The sequence below is a fragment of the Pantherophis guttatus genome, chromosome 10 (genome assembly GCF_059756535.1).
Source record: "Pantherophis guttatus breed Tessera chromosome 10, ASM5975653v1, whole genome shotgun sequence".
Taxonomy (NCBI): domain Eukaryota; kingdom Metazoa; phylum Chordata; class Lepidosauria; order Squamata; family Colubridae; genus Pantherophis; species Pantherophis guttatus.
The window spans coordinates 8,913,680-8,933,266 of NC_142072.1; the positions used below are offsets into that span (position 1 = coordinate 8,913,680).

General features: G+C 45.3%; 1 protein-coding gene across 10 annotated transcripts in view; it reads left to right on the top strand.

Moving 5' to 3' along the window:
* The window catches only part of LOC117669340 (retroviral integration site protein Fli-1 homolog), a 32,616-nt gene extending 16,002 nt beyond the window's left edge, over positions 1–16,614 (top strand). For 2 of the 10 annotated variants that reach the window (XM_034423688.3, XM_087876140.1), the window contains exons 2-9: positions 5,240–5,445; positions 6,594–6,742; positions 6,910–7,113; positions 8,096–8,179; positions 9,011–9,076; positions 11,488–11,547; positions 12,122–12,172; positions 12,560–16,614. In XM_034423688.3, the coding sequence (XP_034279579.1) occupies positions 5,240–5,445; positions 6,594–6,742; positions 6,910–7,113; positions 8,096–8,179; positions 9,011–9,076; positions 11,488–11,547; positions 12,122–12,172; positions 12,560–13,074 (1,335 nt within the window). In that variant the 3' untranslated portion in view covers positions 13,075–16,614. Of the gene's footprint in view, positions 1–5,239; positions 5,446–6,590; positions 6,743–6,909; positions 7,114–8,095; positions 8,180–9,010; positions 9,077–11,487; positions 11,548–12,121; positions 12,173–12,559 lie in introns of all 10 variants that reach the window. The other 8 variants (XM_087876139.1, XM_087876142.1, XM_034423686.3 and 5 more) reach the window with 7 other exon arrangements.
* The last annotated feature ends 2,973 nt before the right edge of the window (positions 16,615–19,587 follow it).

Genomic DNA, 19,587 nt, shown 5'->3' on the forward strand with positions numbered 1-19,587 from the left:
GGATTTGTTTATATTGATTCACTTAACAATTGCTTAACAACCGTGGCCCAATATATATATATATATGTAAAAGTCACTTAACCACCTCATTGCTTAGCAATGGAATTCTGTTCCCAACTCCATTCATCATGGGAGGACTGTAATGATCCCAATGATATAAAGCATTATCTTAAAAGGTAAATTTGCTTGTGGGCACAACTCGTTGTGCCCACGTGACACCCCTCCTGCGCGAGCTGCACTGGCTCCCAGTGGTCTTCCGGGTGCGATTCAAGGTGTTGGTTACCACCTTTAAAGCGCTCCATGGCATTGGACCTGGGTACCTTTGAGACCGTCTTCTGCCACCAGTAGCCTCCCACCGGCCAGTTCGCTCCCACAGAGAGGGTCTCCACAGGGTGCTATCGGCCAAATTATGTCGGCTGGCGACACCCAGGGGGAGGGCCTTCTCTGCGGGAGCCTCAGCCCTGTGGAATGAACTGCCCCCAGAAATTTGTAAAATCTCTGATCTCCGTGTATTTCGCTGTGCCCTCAAAACCATGTTGTTCCGCCAGGCTGGGCTATCAATGTAAAGATTTTAATTGGTTTTAAATGGGATTTTAAATTTGGGGTTTTATAAATTGGGCCTATTATTTAATAATTTTAATTATTTTTAAATTTTGTCTGTGTTTTTAATTAGGCTGTACACCGCCCTGAGTCCTTCGGGAGAAGGGCGGTATAGAAATAAAATAAATAAATAAATAAATAAATTGTAACTCTCCTAAATTTTAGACTCTTTAAAAAAATCTTTTTTTAAAAAAATACCTTTATGTAAAAATCTCAAAAGCCAGAGCTGTTGGCTTTCTGGTCACAAAATCTTCGCCTAGATTAGCTAGAAACCTCACAACTCCATGGGTGCATGACATCTTCCCTTCGGGGTTAGTCGTCTTACAGCTCAGTGTGTTGTGCAAATCCAACCTTGTAGGGTTTGTTTAGGAATAACTGTTTTGTGCGCACGTAGAAAGTGAGTTGACTTCGCCACCGAGTCAAGCGTCTTCAGTGATTGCAGCCTCCGCCTTCAGCAGGGCCACCTCCCAGTTCTGTGGTTTAAAAACCGAGAAAGAGTTGGCCTTATCAGCAAGGGCCTCGCAATTCTTTTCCTCTGGCGGATTATTGTAGCGTAATTTCACTACAGGTCAGAAGGATGGGTGCAGAAGGGAACGGAGCTCCTGCCTGCACGTTTAACTGTGATTTGAATGACGGAATTGAAGTTTCTTGCTGTTGCCTGTTTTATTTCAAGGATTGTCACTGGCAGGGAGAATCTTGCCATGTTTCAGACAGGCCACTGATGGCTGACAGTTGCATATTTACCATCCCCAAGGACAGCGTCATATTTTGCTTCAGTTCTTCCCCTATCAAATAGACTAACTTTACAAGTCTTTTATCAGAATATATTCCTTTTTATTGCCTATGCCTGGTAGAATCAATCTTTCTTTTTCTTTCTCTTTCTCTCCCTCCCTCCCTCCCTTTTTCTTTCTCTTTCTCTCTCTCCCCTCCCTCTTTCTCTTTCTTTCTCTTCTTTCGTTCTCTCTCCCTCCCTCCCTTTTTTCTTTCTTTCACCCCTGCCCACCTCCCTCTTTTCTTTTTTCTTTCCTTCTTTTCGCCTTCTTTTTTTCTCTCTCCCTCCCTAGAATCTTTCTTTTCCTCCCTTTTTTCTTTCTTTCTCTCTCCCTCTCCCTCCCTTTTTTTTCTCTCTCCCCCTCTCTCCCTCCTTTTTCTTTCTTCTTTTTCTCCCTCCCTCCCGCCCTTCCTTTCTTTCTTTCTCTCCTGCTCTCTTCCTCCCTTTTTTTCTTTCTTTTTCTTTCACTTTCCTTACTTTCTTTTCTCTTTCTTTTTCTCCCTCCCTCCCTAGAATTTCTTCTTTTTCTTTCTTTTTTTTTCTTTCTTTCTTTTCTTTCCTTCTCTTTTCTTTTCTTTCTTTCTCAACTGAGCTGTATAGCTGCCACCTCCCTGCTATTTCCTGTGCCAAAGTTGTGTCACTGCCCAGGAATCCCAACAGCAGACGAGGCAGAGAGGTGAAAAATCACATTGTGTGGCCCTGGGAAACGTCAGCTATGTAATACTAAGTAAGAAAAAAGAAAGATCAAAAAGAAAGATAAAAGTGTAAGAGAGGAAAAGAAATAAAAGAAACTGTGGAGCTTTAGGCCATGGGCAGTCCTTGATGTATGACCATTTGTTTAATGACTGGTCAAAATTACAAGGGTGCTGAAAAAACTCAGTCCTTCCAACCGTTGCAGCATCCCCACTGTCATGTGACCATATTTTGGAGACCAGCATGTGTTTACAATGGTTGCAAGGTCCCACGGTCACATGATCTCCCCCCCGCCACCTTTCCAGGGAGCTTCCCATAGAAGCAAAGTCAAAGAGGGAAGATGGATTTGCTTAACACCTGTGTGATTCCCTTAATGACTGTGGCAAAAAGCCATAAAATCGGGTGCAACTCACTTAGCAACCACATTGCTTAGCAACAGCGTTCTGGTCCCAGCTGTGGTTACGAGTCGAGGACTAGCTATATCCCGTTCAATTTCTTTTCTGTAGGCAATTTCTCTCTCCTTCGTCACAGTCACCCATTCCCCAGGTTTCTGCATTCAGGTCTGTGTTCCCTTTAAGGCCAGGCCAGTGGCGGGTTTCAAATTTTTTTACTACCGGTTGTGTGGGCGTGGCCTGGTGGGCGTGGCTTGGTGGGCATAACAGGGGAAGGATACTGTAAAATCTCCATTCCCACCCCACTCCAGGGGATGTTTACTACAAAATCCCCATTTCCTCCCGATCATCTGGGACTCGGGAGGCAGAGAATAGATGGGGGGCGGGGCCAGTCAGAATTTTTACTACCGGTTCTCCAAACTACTCAAAATTTCCACTACCGGTTCTCCAGAACTGGTCAGAACCTGCTGAAACCCACCTCTGGGCCGGGCCTGTTTAGAGGCAGGGAGGGCAAAATAGGCTCTCGCTGTGGGTCATAAATCGAAGACTATCTACATTCCATTCATTTTCAGAATTTGCAAGATGATCCAATGAGCCAAGAACTCATTCCAGAATTCACTGCCTTCTGCTACGGGTCTTATTAATGCACCCTCTCCCCTTCTACCACCAGAATCCTACCCACTCTAAAAAAAGGGGGGAAATATTCACAATCTTCAGCAATTTCTAAATAATTGACAGAAATAGCATTTCTAGAGAATAATCTCCCAAGTGGTGGTGGTGGGGGGTCTCTCATTGTTAGAGTCGCTTGTTAAAATTCTTTCAAAGCTGCTTTATGGTGACTCTGGGTCCTTCTGTCTTCTATCGAGGCTGTTTGTTTATTTTTCTGCGCATCTTACCTGCCTGTTTCCCTGCTGGAATTGTTCCCTGTTGTTCGAATTGATGTTTTGAACTAGAGAAATCCAGGTTACCGAAACAGACACAGGTAGCTTTCTTGCCAGGAGGTGATCGTAATGTAAGAAGCTCCTTCCGTTTCATTCTTATAACAGCCTTGGAGGCCAGGTGTGGTCAGAAAAGTCAAGATGGCAACTAGAATTGTATTTGCACAACAATGGAAAAATGATGAAATTCCGTCTGGGGGGAAAGTCATTAAGAAAATATTAGAATGCGCAGAAATGGATAGACTAACTCTTACTATTAAGGATAAAGAAGAACCTGAATATTTTTTTGATATGGGACATATTTTATCAATGGCTAGACAACAGAAACAGAAGTTAGAACGGAGGAGATATAAAAAGAGGAAATGCTAAAGTGGAGAGTTGTTAAAGAAGATGATGTTAAGTATTATGGTTATTATATTATCGTATTATTATCTTATCAATACTATGGTGATGAATACCACAACAAATATGTATATTATGATTGTTTAAAAATAACTGTACCCAGATCACACAGTTTAATGAAAATTGAATGTTTTAAAACAAATAAAACACTTTTTAAAAAAAAGTCAAGATGGCGGACATGATGGGACCTTTGAAGAGGGTGGCCAAGCTCATAACGGCAATGACGCAACTGAAGCTCTGACTGTTTTTCTAGATGCACTGGATAAAAAAAATAATAAGCAGAACTTCGACCTCACCATCCCCTCCATGCTGGCTGGGGAATTCTGGGAGATGAAGTCCAGAGAGGCCTTAATATTGCTAAGATTGAGAAACACCAATGGAAATTGACAGCAGGCATCTCCTAACTCTGCTGTCTGCTCCAAGGACATTCTTTGTTGGGATCAATCAGGATTATTATTTTTTTGGCCCACCCAGTCTAGGAATCTGTCGGTCAGTTTGGACCCGCCGATAGGTTTCTTAGTAACATGCAAGCGACGGACTCTTTGATTCTTGATTCCCATTTATGTGAACAGGGCCGGAAATGAATAACCGGGTGTGGATTTCCTGCATGGAAAGATTGTGCTTTCCATTCAGGCCTCCAGGATGTTAAAACTAAAATCCTGAATTCAGATCCTTCATTCAAAAGCCTGCAGGGTTCACACAGGGATTGTGGGTTGCTTGTGGCTTGGTAGGTTGTAGGAATTTATTTACTGAATTTATATTGCCGCCTATTTGCCCATGGTAACTCAAGGCGGCTTACATCATTTAAAACCACATTAAAAAACAATAAAACTAATAAAAGAATCAAATAGATTAATATAATAAAATCACCCCCATCCACCCTCCACCTCCTGCCCCGGCGACAGCAGATTGCACGAGCCATTTAATGGACTCCATCCTTCTCTGGGTTCCCCAGGCCCGCTGGCAGAACCAGGCCTTCAGCGCCTTACGGAAGAGTGTTAAGAGTGGGGACCATTCTAATCTCTGGGGGGATGATATTCCGGAGAGAGGGAGCCACCACAGAGAAGGCCCTTCTTCTGGGTCCCATCATGTGTATCGCCCTCGGGGATGGGACCGGCAGCATTCCCTGCCTCCGCACTCTAATGGGTCAGGAAGATGTGACCGGCAAAAGACGGTCCCTCAGATAACTTGGTCCCAAGCCATGAAGGTCTTTAAAGGTGACAACCAGCACAGGAAGGGTGATAAAGGAGCAATGCTGTCCCATTAAACAACAATACTGCTAAGTTGGATGTTGCATGTTATGTGACCATCAGAATGGATTTAGGGTCTTTCAATCAGGAAATGGACTTGATCTCTCTTCAGTCCAATGTGGTAGATCTCCTCTGATTTTTCTTAATCGTCGCTCTCGTCTTTTCCCGTTACTTCCCTACCTTCTCCTGCAGGAGGCGCTGTCAGTTGTAAGTGAGGACCAGTCCATCTTCGACCCATCCTTTGCCTCCTCACACCTCTTGAAGACCGAAGTGTCTCCAGTGGACGATTATGGGGGCAAGGAAGAGCCAGGATTGGAAGACCCCTCCTGGTCAGCCCAGGTCAATAGCCGAGGCCATATGGTGAAACAGGAGAACGAACAAGTCAATTGCTCCAGCAGGTTAGCAGCTTTGGAGGGCAGCAATCCAGCTTTTGGATTTATTTATTTCTTTGTTTCATTCAACCTTGAAAAAAGGTGGACTTCAATGCCCAGAATTCCCCAGCCAGACATGCGGGCTGAGAAATTCCAAGAGTTAAAGTCTTACATATCTTCAAGCTGCTGAAGTTGAGAAACACTCCATTAAATCAATGTTTCTCAACCTCAGAAACATTAAACTGAGTGGACTTCAACTCCCAGAATTCCCCAGCCAGCCATGCAGCCATCCCCATACTGGCTGGGGAATTCTGGGAGTTGAAATCCACAAAAGCTTTAAGTTGCTGAGGTTGGGAAACATTGCACTAGAAGTATGTTTGTTTGTCAAACATGTACAAGATAGCAGGTATAAGTATGAACCTAAACATGAACAAAGGAAGTATGTATAGATAAATGGAGACAGTAAGACAGGGACGGTAGGCACGCTGGTGCGCTTATGCACGCCCCCTTTACGGACCTCTTAGGAACGGGGTGAGGTCCACGGTAGACAGTTTGAGGTTGAAGCTGTGGGTTTGATATCCTGCCTTTATTTTGTAAAACTCAAATTGGCATCCATAATCGCCTTGTTTTTTCCATGAAAGCCACTCTCTGAGAGTGATTGCCCCAGAGACACTCAACCAGTTTCCATGCCTGAGAGAGAAGACAAAATCACAGCCTCCCAAGTTCTAGACTAGTCCAGCACCTTCCCCAACACACCACCTCACTGGATTTTGGACTGAACAAGAGGGACAGCCCAAAGAAATTGATGTTGCCTTCAGGGCAAACAGGTTGGCAGGCTTGATTGATCTAGAAGATGGTGCTCCTAAATGCATCTCCTGCCAAAGGTTGAGGCTTGGGGGAATGATTCTACAGCCGTGTTTCTCAACCTTGGCAACTTTTAAGATGTCTGGGCTTCAACACCCAGAATCCTGGGAGTGGTAGTCCACATATCTTAAAAGTAGCCAAGGTTGAGAAACACTCGTCCATAGGATGAAAAGAGGAGATTTACAAGGGAGTCCCTCCTTGGCTTCACAACATCTATGGAGCCTTGGCGGATGCCCCACAGATGCCCACCTTGAGTGAAGACCTGCTACCCTCCTTCTCCTATATACCTACCTCTCTCTCTCCCCCAGCAGACAATCACCGGTGGAATGCAGTGCCACCCGCAGGAACAAAGTGGAAGCGGCGGTCGACACATCCCAAGTGTCCTACTCAACTGGATACCCCAATCAACGTAGTCCCCCCGTTTCTTCGTCCAGAGAAGAGAAGGTCATTGTTCCAGCAGGTTGGTAGAAGATAGGTCCCTCCCCACCATTTGAAGATTCTGTCTTGTTCCACCAGATCTCACACCTTCCCTGTTGCACCCCAACTCAGCAGCTTCCAAGAGCTGCTTTACGTCCCCTGGCCATGGACCTCTTCGCTTCTTACTCCAAACTCTCCTCTCCCTCACAGATCCGGGTGTTTGGAGCTGCGACCACGTCCGTCAGTGGCTGGACTGGGCGGTGAAGGAGTATGGCCTTCCCGACATCGAAACCAGCCTCTTTCAACACATAGATGGAAAGGAGCTCTGCAAACTGGGGAAGGAAGGGTTCCTACGCCTCACTTCACCTTACAACACCGAAATCTTGCTGTCTCACCTCACCTACCTGCGCCAAAGTAAGACCATGAACAAGCTCAGGGATGGGGGGGGGGGAAACCCGGTGATGTGATGCCAGAGATGTCTCTGCTGCATGGTGAGAATCTAAATCCTAACATAAATTTGGAGAATTTATTAGATTTTTTTTTTAATCCTGCACCTTCATTACTTTATATATAAGGTGGTGAACATATCTAATACTCCTTTCTCTTCCCATTTTTCCCACAACAACTTTGTGAGGTGACATGGGCAGAGTGTGAGAGTTATTAGCCCAGTCACTCAACCGCTTTCAATGCTGAGGTGGGACTAGAACTCACTGTCGCCTGGTGATTGACCCAAAGTCAATCAACCACTTTCAATGCTGATGTGGGACTAGAACTTACCATCACCTGGTGATTGGCCCAAAGTCACTCAACCGCTTTCAATGCTGAGGTGGGACTAGAACTCACCATCACCTGGCGATTGACCCGAAGTCACTCAACCGCTTTCAATGCTGAGGTGGACTAGAACTCAGTCGCCTAGCGATTAGCCCAAAGTCAATCAACCGCTTTCAATGCTGATGTGGGACTAGAACTCACCATCACCTGGTGATTGGCCCAAAGTCATTCAACCGCTTTCAGTGCTGAGGCCAGACTAGAATACACCATCGCCTGGTGATTGGCCCAAAGTCACTCAACCGCTTTCGATGTTGAGGTGGGACTAAAACTCACCCTCTCCTGGTTTTTAGGTCTTCACCACTACACCAAACTGCCTCAGTTTGAATCCCATTATAAAACCCGTTTACTTCTGTAAGCAAAACACTGCTGGTTCTCCATAATCCTGATTTATCATTAATTTTTTAAAACCTTGCACCAGGTTCGGTCATTTACTCTGTTGCTGGAACTTTCTGCAAATCGGGCTTTGTGTTGTTGTTGTTTTCTTAAAGGGGAGGGATATTGAAACAAAATGGAGCTTTTTCCTTTTCTCATCATTCCTTCTTCTTTTCTTTCCTTCTTCTGCCAGGCAGTCCCACTTTCACTTATCCGTCTGCACCGGTGATCACCCAGCAGCCTCCTCCGCCTCCACCAAGGGTCCAAGTCAAATCTGGTGAGTTCATACCGTGTTTTCCCCAAAACAAAACCGGGTCTTATATTAATTTTTGCTCCTAAAGATGCATTATGGCTTATTTTCCGGTTAGGTCTTATTTTGGAGAAAATACAATACTAAATGCCTCCGTCTGGTTGACGATCTTAACTGGGGCTTATTTTGGGGATAGGGCTTATATTACGAGCATCCTGAAAAATCATGCTAGGGCTTATTTTCCGGTTGGGTCTTATTTTTGAGGAAATACAGTACTAAATGCATCCATCTGGCTGACAATCTTAACTGGGGCTTATTTTGGGGATAGGGCTTATATTATGAGCATCCTGAAAAATCATGCTAGGACTTATTTTCCAGTTGGGTCTTATTTTCGGGGAAAGAGGGTAACAGAAACTTACCGACTCATTTCAAAGGGCAGAACAGTGAGAAGAGGAAGTGAGGCTAGGCTGGTAATAATTGCTTGCTTTCTTAGTAACCATTCACCCTGGAGTTTTTCACTCATTTTATTACTTTTGGTTTGCAGCAAAAAAAAAAAAAAAAAAGGCCCCATGGGGAACAATGGTTTGGCTTCACAACCACTGGAAAAAAGATTGTAAAATCAAGTGCGGTCACACGATGGCCTGCTTTACAATCACAACGACAACCGGGCCTTTGAACTTGTTGTATCTTTCTTCTCCATCCAAATCAGTGTTTCTCCAACTTTGCAACTTAGCCGGAAAGTTCTGGGGGTTGAAGACCACCCAATCTTAAAGTTGCCTAGGTTGAGAAACACTGATCTAAATGGTGGTGGTGGTGTTTTTTGCCTAATATGTCATCTTTGTTCTTCATTTGATGTAGAGTCTGCCTATGATGAAATCCGAAGAAGCAGCTGGGGCAGCAGTACGGTAAACACCACTCCCAAAGGTATTTATTTTTTATTTATTTTATTATTTTATTAATCATATTTCTATGCCGCCCACTCTCCGAGGACTCTGGGTGGCTTACAACAATCGACAGTATACTAAATAGCAACAATCTGGGTCCTCATTTTACCCACCTCGGAAGGATGGAAGGCTGAGTCAACCTTGAGCCGGTGAGATTTGATCTGATCTGCTGAACTAGCAGTCAGCTGAAGTAGCTGCAGTACAGCACTCTAACCACTGCGCCACCTCGGCTCTAGGTATAGCTCCAAATTTCACTCATATATCTTGAATTATATCGTCCTGTGATTTATTTAGGTTTGGTTTAGTGTAAAGAGCAGTGGTTAGAGTGCAGTACTGCAGGCTGCTTCTGCCGACTGCCGGCTGCCTGCAATTTGGCAGTTCGAATCTCACCAGGCTTAAGGTTGACTCAGCCTTCTATCCTTTCGAGGTCGGTAAAATGAGGACCCAGATTGTTGGGGGCAATACGCTGACTCTGTAAACCGCTTAGAGAGCGCTGTAAAACACTGTGAAGTGGTATATAAATCTATGTGCTATTGCTATGCTATTGCTAATGTGCCAAGCTGACTACCATGATTTGCAAGCCACATCCCAGGATTTCGTTATGCAAACTCAGTCAATTATTGTTTGTTCCATGAACCAGATCAAGGCTTAAGCCACTGTGAGCTTAGGTTGTGTCGGGGTTCACACCAGCTGGTATACTGGGCTACAGTGGAGTTAGGTAGCTTGTGTGGACCTAATCATTGTACTGTGCATGTCTGGGTATTGGGGAAGGTAAAAATCAAACCATACTACATTCTGGAGTTGTCCGAAGTGTAATTGGTGCTTTTCAAGAGAGACTGGATTTAGATGGTTTTTCAAAGAGAATCTGCCAAGGTAGCAGTTAGGTTCAATCAGTGGTGGGATTCAAATAATTTAATAACTGGTTTTCTGCCCTAATGACTGGCTGGGTGGGCGTGGGCATGGTGGGCATGGCCATGGGTGTGACAAACGGACTCCTGCACCCCCCTGGGAGCAAAAATGGGCCACGGGGGCGGGGGGCACCCTCCTGTGCATTTTGGGCCTAGCAGGCCTCCCTGCAGCCTCCTGGGAGCAAAAACAGGCCATGGGGGGTGCACACCGACCCCCCCATGCCCCGTTTTGGGCATAGTAGGCCTCCCTGCACTTACCTAGGAGCCAAAACGGGGCATGTGGAGACTCCTGGAAGGGGCGGGGCCAGCCAGCAATTTCACAACCAGTTCACCTGAACCGGCCCAAACTAGCTGAATCCCACCGCTGGGTTCAACGGCTGTTTCTATGATACAAACTGTGATCACGTAACATACGTGATTTGATTACTGAATTAGGCTACAGCCTTAATTTGCAGAATATTTTGAGCCATAATCTAATGAAACGGGCTTGGCCTGTGTAGCGTGCTAGGATACAAATGAGCAAGCTAACACTACTCAAAAATAGTATGCATAGAATCCGTATTGCTAAGCCAATTAAATACCCAGATAACATGATGTTTATTAAGCACTGAGAAATGTAATTAATGGAAAATTAATAAATTTATTTTTTTTTAAACAAAAAGTAGTATGCATGTGTGAATATAAGCACTCCGTCTTTAACTGACCTGATTAAAGGTATTGTGTGAACGCTGTCAGGAAGTCAGAGTTTCTCTCTCTGTGTGTCATATGATTGGTTTATAGTCTGCTTGACAACTTTAACATGTGTGGACTTCAAATCTCAAGAATTCCCCAGCCAGCAATGTCCACACATAAAGTTATCAATGTTGAGAAACACTGGGTTGGTGGGTTGTATAACCACATCCACCACCAGCCCGAAATTGGAGTGAAGCATGTAAACTCTGCTGTACCATTGAGGTTCTACTTTCCTTGCAGAATTGGAATTTGCAATTTCCCACTCGGTGCCCAGTTAATGAGGACCATGAATGCAATCACCTTAATGCATTTGTCTTCTGCACATGGATTTATCTGGTTCCTCTGAAACACGGGTGTCAAATTCAATTTCATTGAGGGCCGCATCAGGGCTGTGGTTGACCTCGGGGGGGGGGAGACACGGAATGGCCAACTGGGTGGGCGTGGCCAGCTTGACACCACTCCCCAAACTACTGGCGTGTGTCATCTTCACATTGGGTAGACCAGACTGAAGCTACGCTGGCTTGATCTTTCCTCTTTGCACTGGGTATACCAGGACGGCCTCATGGGCCGAATCCAGGACATGGGCCTTGAGTTTGACACTTTATAATGTACAGGTGGGTAGAAGGAAGGGACCCTTGGTCTGATCCTGCTTGGCTTCCCCCAAACAGTGGGATACCGGGACATCCCGGGCTAAAGAAATGACATCACAGCCGCCACTTAGTTCTGCTTATTTTCATCTTCTACTTTGAAGGTTCTCCACCGCAGATCCAAACGGTGAGCCGGATCCCAGATTCTACACGCATGGCACCTGGTAGGCCGATACCGCTGGCTCCTTTGTCCTCCACCATCTTCTGCATTTCTTTGGCGTTTCGCATCAGCCTGCATTCCTCCGCCTTTACCAGGGGCACGATGCATAAGGCTCCGGCAAATATTTGTATGCCTTGCCATGCAGGAAAACAGCTTCTGTTTGTGCTTCCCCTCCCCCCTCTCTCTCTCTCTCTCGAGAGCAAATTAATTGCTTTGAAATTAGCTGCTAACCCAGAAGTATGGCAATGAGAGTAATGCACCCACTTCTTGATCGTATGTTTGGCCTGTACCATTTCATCTGGAGAGGGGAAAGGGTTAGCTAATTATCTGTACTCCTTGCTCCCAGAAAGCAAGCATGACAAGCTAGCAGGTAGAGCCATATAAGATATCAGTTGTGTCAGTTGCAACTTGTCTGCTGGATTGTAGCCTGAATCAGAGGGCTATCATAGCAACTAGGATAGGGCTAGGAGAGAGAATTTGTGAGCTCTTCCAAATATGGGGAGGGGATCCCCTCCAATGCACCCCGTTCATTCAATTGCATCCAATTCGAGTTCCTCTTATTTCCTTCTTCTTCCCAGTAGATCCATACCAAGTCCTTGGGCCCACTAGCAGCCGCTTGGCAAACCCAGGTGAGCCATCCATCTTTCGTCCTGGGGGTGGTGGTGGAACATTTAGCATCCAGAGGTCAGGCCGGAGAAGGAATGCCTTCTCTCTGCCTGGAAAAGCAGTCAATGGACTGGGAGACTTCACCCACCGACAGATGGCGGGAGAAGTCTACTTTCAGACTTGCAAGGTTTTTGTTAAAGTAGAACTTAAAATAAAAGTAGAACGAGCTCATCTGGTTGCGTTCACCTGTCTGGTCTACTTGAGAAAGTTGCCAACTAGCCCCCCCCCATCCCCACCCCACCCCCAAGATCTCTCTTGGCCCAGCAGAAGGTGGGTTGGAGTGTGAGCGTCTTGGTCATCCCAGGAACAAGCGGAGGTCGATGCTCAAAGAGTCATTCTGTCTCCGACAGGTAGCGGTCAGATCCAGCTGTGGCAATTTCTCCTGGAGTTGCTCTCGGACAGCAACAATTCCAGCTGCATCACCTGGGAGGGGACCAACGGTGAGTTCAAGATGACGGATCCCGACGAAGTGGCGCGACGTTGGGGCGAGCGCAAGAGCAAGCCCAACATGAACTATGACAAGCTGAGCCGGGCGCTGCGCTACTACTACGACAAGAACATCATGACCAAAGTGCACGGCAAACGCTACGCCTACAAGTTCGACTTCCAGGGCATCAACCAAGCTCAGCAGGGGCAGCCGGGTGAGCCAGCCCTTTACAAATACCACCACACGGAACTGCCTTACCTGCCCCCCTACCACCAGCAGAAGGTGGGCTTCGGCCTGGGCCATAGCACGCAGATGCCCGCCTCATCCTCAGGTTTTTTTGGCCCACCTGCCCCGTATTGGAATTCCACAGCGGGAAACCTGTACCAGAACCCCCCTGTGTCCAGGCAGGCTACCAACCACTTGGGCTCTTTCTTCTAATCTCCAGAAAGTCCTGGAGCTACCTGAACTTCTACCAGAAGATCTCATTATACAAACATCCTACCACACCCAGAAACTGGGATACAGGGAATATCATCTTGAACGTATTCGTGGCCATCATGAATAAAGAGGGCAGGGAGGAGAGCAGTACCACTCCCCGCCACCAGCAGGCACTGTTCTGCTGCGCTACCAAAATAATTGTGTGATCATCTTCTAATCCACTCATGGACTTAAGGTGGAAGACTTTTACCAACCAGATTTTGTGCTATCAACGCCTGAATTTTGCAGAGATAGGCCGGATCTCAGAATTATAGGAGACACAGATGAGTTGCCTCAGCTTGCTTAATTCCCCACCCCCACCCGCCACCTAGTATTACACCATGTACATTACGGAAGCAGGAGTGATATATTTCTTTGTATATGAAGTAGCGGCAAGGATGAGGTTCTCACTTTAGGCTAGGGTTCCTCAATCTTAGCAACTTGAAGTTGTGTGGACTTCAACTCCCACAATCCCTCATCCCCCTCAGCATGCTGGTTAACATCTTGCATCCTGACTGGGGAATTCTGGGAGTTAGTATCTACTCATCTTCAAGTTGCCAAGGTTGAGAAGCATTACTTTGGCTATTACATTACAGTCATTTTTAATCTTTTCAGAAGTGGAAATCCTGTCTAGCCCAAATGTCCAACATTTTCCCTCTGGTGCTGCTGTGAGCCATTAAAATACTTCAGTTGCAGTACTAGAAGGCTTTTGGGAACTGCCAAAACCTGAAAAATTGTAGTTCAGAGTTTTCTTTAGTCAGATTTATTAAAACGTATGGGGGATAGCAAGAATTCCAGGAACTTTTCTCAATTTAAAAACCAGTATCTCTCTTAAGTATTTTAAGGAGATTTTCTGATTCCCCCCCCCCCCAACCACCTATACTCTATGGGTCCCTTTAGTGATATAATGGGAAAACTTGCAGCTGTTTTCAGCAGGGCCTTCTGAATCATTTTCAGTTTGGAGACCAACTCTTCCAAATTCAATTTCAAATAAGGACCAAATTCAACAGACTTGCTTTCTCAAAACGAGAACATCCCAGAGGTGTGGACCTAAGAGGCCCATAATTCTCAGCTAGCTAGTTAAAACGTTTATTCTTTTGGAATTATGGAAATTGTTGTTCCAATGCATCTCAATTGGTCCAGACTGGCAAAGATTGGAAGTTCTTGGGGAAAGAAAGAAGCAAAAAGTAACTATAGTTCTGTTTGCTCTTATAAAGTGTTAATTCTCCTTGGAATTTCAGAACTTTTTCATATGACGACAATGGTGTGTGTGTGTGAACGGACTCTGGACTCTTTTCACTCATAATACAGATGGCTCAATGGAAGCACAATAAGCGGATAAACTACTGAAACTGTAGGGTGGACTGAACAGGAAAAACATGGCCCTAACCCTAACCCTAGAAAGAGCTACCTGCAAATTTAAAACGAACAGTATGGTTACTGTGCTAGCTTTCTATTTATAGGAATACCTCAGTATTATTATTATACACACTGGAATGCACCACTTCTAGGCTGCAGTAGCATCGTACTCTATGATCCTATGGGTATCAAGTCAAACAGTCAGGTAGCGATGGTGTAACGAGCAGTTGCGTGTACAGAGACTAAAGGATCTTGCTCCAACAGAATAGCATTTCTCAACCTATGCTGCGGCGTTAAAATGCGTGGACTTCAACTCCCAGAATTCACCATTCCCAGCATGTTGGCTGGGGAATGCTGGAAGTTGAAGTCCACACAACTTAAAGATGCTGAGGTTCAGAAACACTGCTGTGGAGCAAAGGATTCACGTACCAGTGTGTCCTGGTGGTCCCATTTCACTTAGAGCAGAGGTTTTCAAACTTGGTAGCTTTAAGACTTGTGGACTTCAACTCCCAGAATTCACCCTTCCCAGCACGTTGGCTGGGGAATGCTGGGAGTTGAAGTCCACACAACTTAAAGATGCTGAGGTTCAGAAACACTGCTGTGGAGCAAAGGGTTCACGTACCAGTGTGTCCTGGTGTGTCCCATTTCACTTAGAGCAGAGGTCTTCAAACTTGGCAGCTTTAAGACTTGTGGACTTCAACTCCCAGAATTCTCCAGCCAGCTTCTGGGAGCTGAAGTCCACAAGTCTTAAAGCTGCCAAGTTTGAAGACCTCTGATTTAAGAGACTCTCTAAAATCATTTGTCTAGATGGCTTCTAGACAAACCCCAGTGAGTGTAGAACCTCTAATGAGAATGCACCACTGCCCAAGACAGATCGCTCTGCTACTAAATAGTTCTTATCAATGATGATGCTTCTCTTTTAAAAAAATCTTTTTCCCTAGTGTTTAAAGAACTATTTTTCTAGTTTTAAATGCTGAAAATTCACTCGTTGAGAGGTAGGACTGTTTTGCCTGGTGGAAGAAACGGCTCAAGTTTTGCAACTTTGATGTATGGACACTCTCTATGTGCACAAATCAGGATTTAAACAAACTTTTAAGTATTTATATCATTCCAAAGATACAGTGACACACACATACCCCAGCCCAGGTGGAAGGAATGACTGTTCCGCAGAAAATATTCCTTTACTCCAGGGGTTTCAAACTCAAGGCCCAGGGGTGCTTAGATCTGGCCCACAGGACCACCCCATGTGGTGGGACAGCGAGGGACCAGCCCATGGTGCCTCTGCCAGTGAAAACAGAGCTTGGGAGGGGGCTGCAGACAGTTCTCCCGAGCCCCGTTTTCACTGGCAGAGGGTTGCAGGAGGCCGTCGCAACCGAAAATGGAGCTCAGGAGCCCGTTTTTGCTGGCGCAGCACTCGGGCTTCCCCAGGCGACCCCGACACAAGTGACGTTGAGCTGGTCATGCCCCACCTGACCCCCCCCAAGGTCAAACACAATCCTGATGCGACCCTCAACGAAATCGAGTTTGACACCCCTGCTTTTGGACTCAATATTTACAACATACAGAGTATAGGTTTGCCCTCGACTCATGAATTTGAGCCCCAAATTCCTGTTGCTAAGCAAGACCATCATCGAGTGAGTTTTGCCCCTTTCATGCCGTTAAGGTTGTAAAGCGAATCACACTGCAGTTGTTTAGTTCATAACACGGTTATTAAGGGAATGATGTCTTCCCCATGGACTTTTGCTTGTCAGAATGTCGCCAAATGACACTGCAACCGTCATAAATACATCCCAGTTGCCAAGTGTCTGAATTTTGATCACGTGACCATGGGGATGCTGCAGTGGCTATAAAGCGTGAAAAAAAGATCATAAATCACTTAAGTGCTGTTGTAAGTTTGGGTAATCAAATGAATGGTTAAGGACTACCCGAATATGGAACCTCAGGATAGTTCCTGCAGCCCACAAAACCACATCTGCATCAATTTAACTACCTTTTGCAACACAGAGATGTACAATACTGCACTTAACTTTTTGTGAATATTTTCCCCTCTCCAATGCAACCACACCCCCACTTCTCTGTTCTAGAACTCTTTTATCATTTTGTACTGGTTTACTGTGTATTAAAAGTTGTGTTGTGATTTAAGTGCGCTGTGGATTTGATGGGCGAGTCACAGGAACACTTGGGTGACGGACGGAAAAACACCCTGGAAGGAATGTGGGGAACGTGCACGTCGGTGAGAGTGCAAGGACCACAATGTACGACATCATCAAATGCTGCAAGTAAATGGATTCGTGCCAGATGTTAGGGCACAAAGAGGGAACGGCGGACTTTTGTGATGCTGGGACACATCGTTTTGGCATCGTTAAGGTTTGCTGCAGACGCTGCCACTGAGGAACTGCGTAATAGCAATTGCACTTAGACTTATATACTGCTTCACAAGGCTTTACAGCCCCTCTCTAAGCAGTTTACAGAGTCAGCCTATTGCCCCCCAACAATCTGAGTCCTCATTTTACCAACCTTGGAAGGATGGAAGGCTGCGTCAACTTTGAGCTGATGAGGATCGAACTTCAGGCTGTGGGCAGAGTTTAAACCTGCAATACTGCATTCTAACCACTGCATCACCGCGGCCCAGTAAGCTTTCAATTGATAATGGAAAATAAACATAGCTCAGGTTTGGCTCTTTGTGAGATTGGCATTCTTACCTATGCTGAAGTTAACCCACTAGGTTACTAAGAAAGATAATGAAATGTCTATAAGGAAAAATGAAATGTCTACAAGGTAAAATGAAATGGCTCAGAAAATCCCATCAATTTTCCCATCAATTTTCCCAGTGTTTTCATTTCTTCTCTCACTGACTTTTATACCTTACACGTAGGGCTGACCAGAGAGAAGGCTGGTGTGGATCCATAAGCTAAAAAAAAAAAAGAAGAATCCATCCATTCTTGAGACTTCTTTCAGATTTAATCCTCAAAACTATTTCCCTAAAGCCTTTCACTTAAACCAGTATTTCTCCATTTGGGGAACTTACAAAGGATGTGTGGACTTCAACTCCCAGAATTCCCAAGCCAACACTGGAGTTGAAGTCAAGTTCCCAAGGTTGAGAAATTCTGGTTTAAGGATATAATCCCAGTTGGTAGGAAGGCACTAAAGGTTATAGAAACCTCTACCTGGGGATTTTGGGAGGACTTACACGATCTGGTTTAAGACATAATCGCAGTCCGTGTTTGCACTGTACAGAAATATGAGAATTGTGGGCACTCTGTTGTCAAGAAAGCTGATCTGACCCAAATTTTCACAACGAAGAACCTCTCAAATTTGCTCACGGACTGCTTGCTAAAAGAAAAGAGATACCACCAGGGATGAAATCCAGCAGGTTCTGACAGGTTCTGGAGAACCGATAGCGGAAATTTTGAGCAGTTTGGAGAACTGGCAAATACCACCTCTGGCTGGCCTCCGAGTGGGGTGGGAATGGAGATTTTGCAATCCTTCCCCCAGGAGTGGGGAGGGAATGGGGATTTTGCACTATCTTTCCCCTACCACGCCCACCAAGCCACACCATGCCCACCAACAGAACCGGTAGTAAAAGAATTTGGATTTCACCACTGGATACCACCTCTTTTAGCTGAGATGTGGGCTGCGGGGGAAAGAACCACCTTATTTGGGGACTTGCAAAAATCAGGAACTGTTTTCTGGTTTTGTTTATTAAAAAAAAACACACCATATAGCTATACCCTCTCTCACTATAGCTGAGCATCTTCTAAAGCAGTTTCACATTTTTTTAAGAGCTACTTAAGCCCAAAAGAATTTTTTTCAGCTTTTTGTAATCTTTCAACCCCTTCCACCTCCTGCTCGCTTATTTGTTTGGTCAATGGAATTTCATCTGTCTGAACAGCTGCTGCCTGCCCCCATAAATCTCCTCCCCAATTAGGGTCAAAGCTCCTGCTTTTCCAAGCTTCTCCCATCTGCTTCCTGCTCTTTGGCTGTTTTTCCTGTTTGCTCAGCCTTAGGATAATACAAACACCTCCTCTAAGACACGCAGAGCACAGAGAGAAAGAACAATGCAGCAGCCACAGCTTGGGGGGGTGAGGGGGAGGCTGCTTCCCTTCTGACCCCCCTCCCACCCTCTCTCAAAAAGCTCCCCCTTCTCACTGAAAACAACAAACATTTTCTATTGTCTACCATTTCTCTGATAGATGCAGACCAAATGGACAAGTCTGCATTCAGCACGCTTCCTGTCCCCAACCTCACCGTTTCATTTGGAAGGCGGGGAAGGATTGCCGCCATTTTTTGTGTCCATTTCAACTACACCCTTACTCAGCACCTAATTCTTTTAACTAGGTATGCCAAGCTGTGGGTGCCCAGAGTCAACAGCACAGCTAACACAGGACAGCTGAAAAATGAGGGGCTACAGAACCTATGGAATTTTTTTTCAACATTGCCGGAGTACAATGCAAACCGGCCAAAGCTACAAGCGTACTACATCCCTACCGCTTTTATACCATTTTACTTAGCTCCAAACAATTTGTCTGATTCTACATTAGCATGTTCTGTAAAACCAGTGACTGTGCTTTTAGTGTGATGTGTGAATTACGGTATTTTTCGGAGTATAAACGCACTTTTTTCCCCCCTAAAAGAGGCTGAAAATTTGGGTGCGTCTTTTTTTCAGCCCTATCGAGGTGCTAGTGAGTGAAGCATCTTCCCAGCTTTGCCTGCTCCCTCAACTCGACTCTCCCGCTGTGCTTTAACAAGGCGCTAGTGAGGCGCGATCACACTTTGCTCGGACTCTCAGCTGTGCCTTAGAAGCTGTTTTTTATCCCCAAGCAGGGGATAAAACCCAGCAAACTAATGTGCTGAAGAAGACCAGACCAAGGACGCTAGCCAGATGAGTACCTGGTAGGCAGATTTTTTTTCCCTAGTTTCCTTCCCAAAAACTAAGCTGTGTCTTACACTCCGGTGCGTCTTATACTCTGAAAAATATGGTAAGTCCTAGTATGACCTTTCCAGGAAGAATAGTCTTGGTGTATTCTGATCAAGTTGAATATTCCAAGCAGGGTGGATAAAAATTGATGATTTTTAAAATAAAAAAAAATCAGATTTTTTTTATTTTCATCAAAT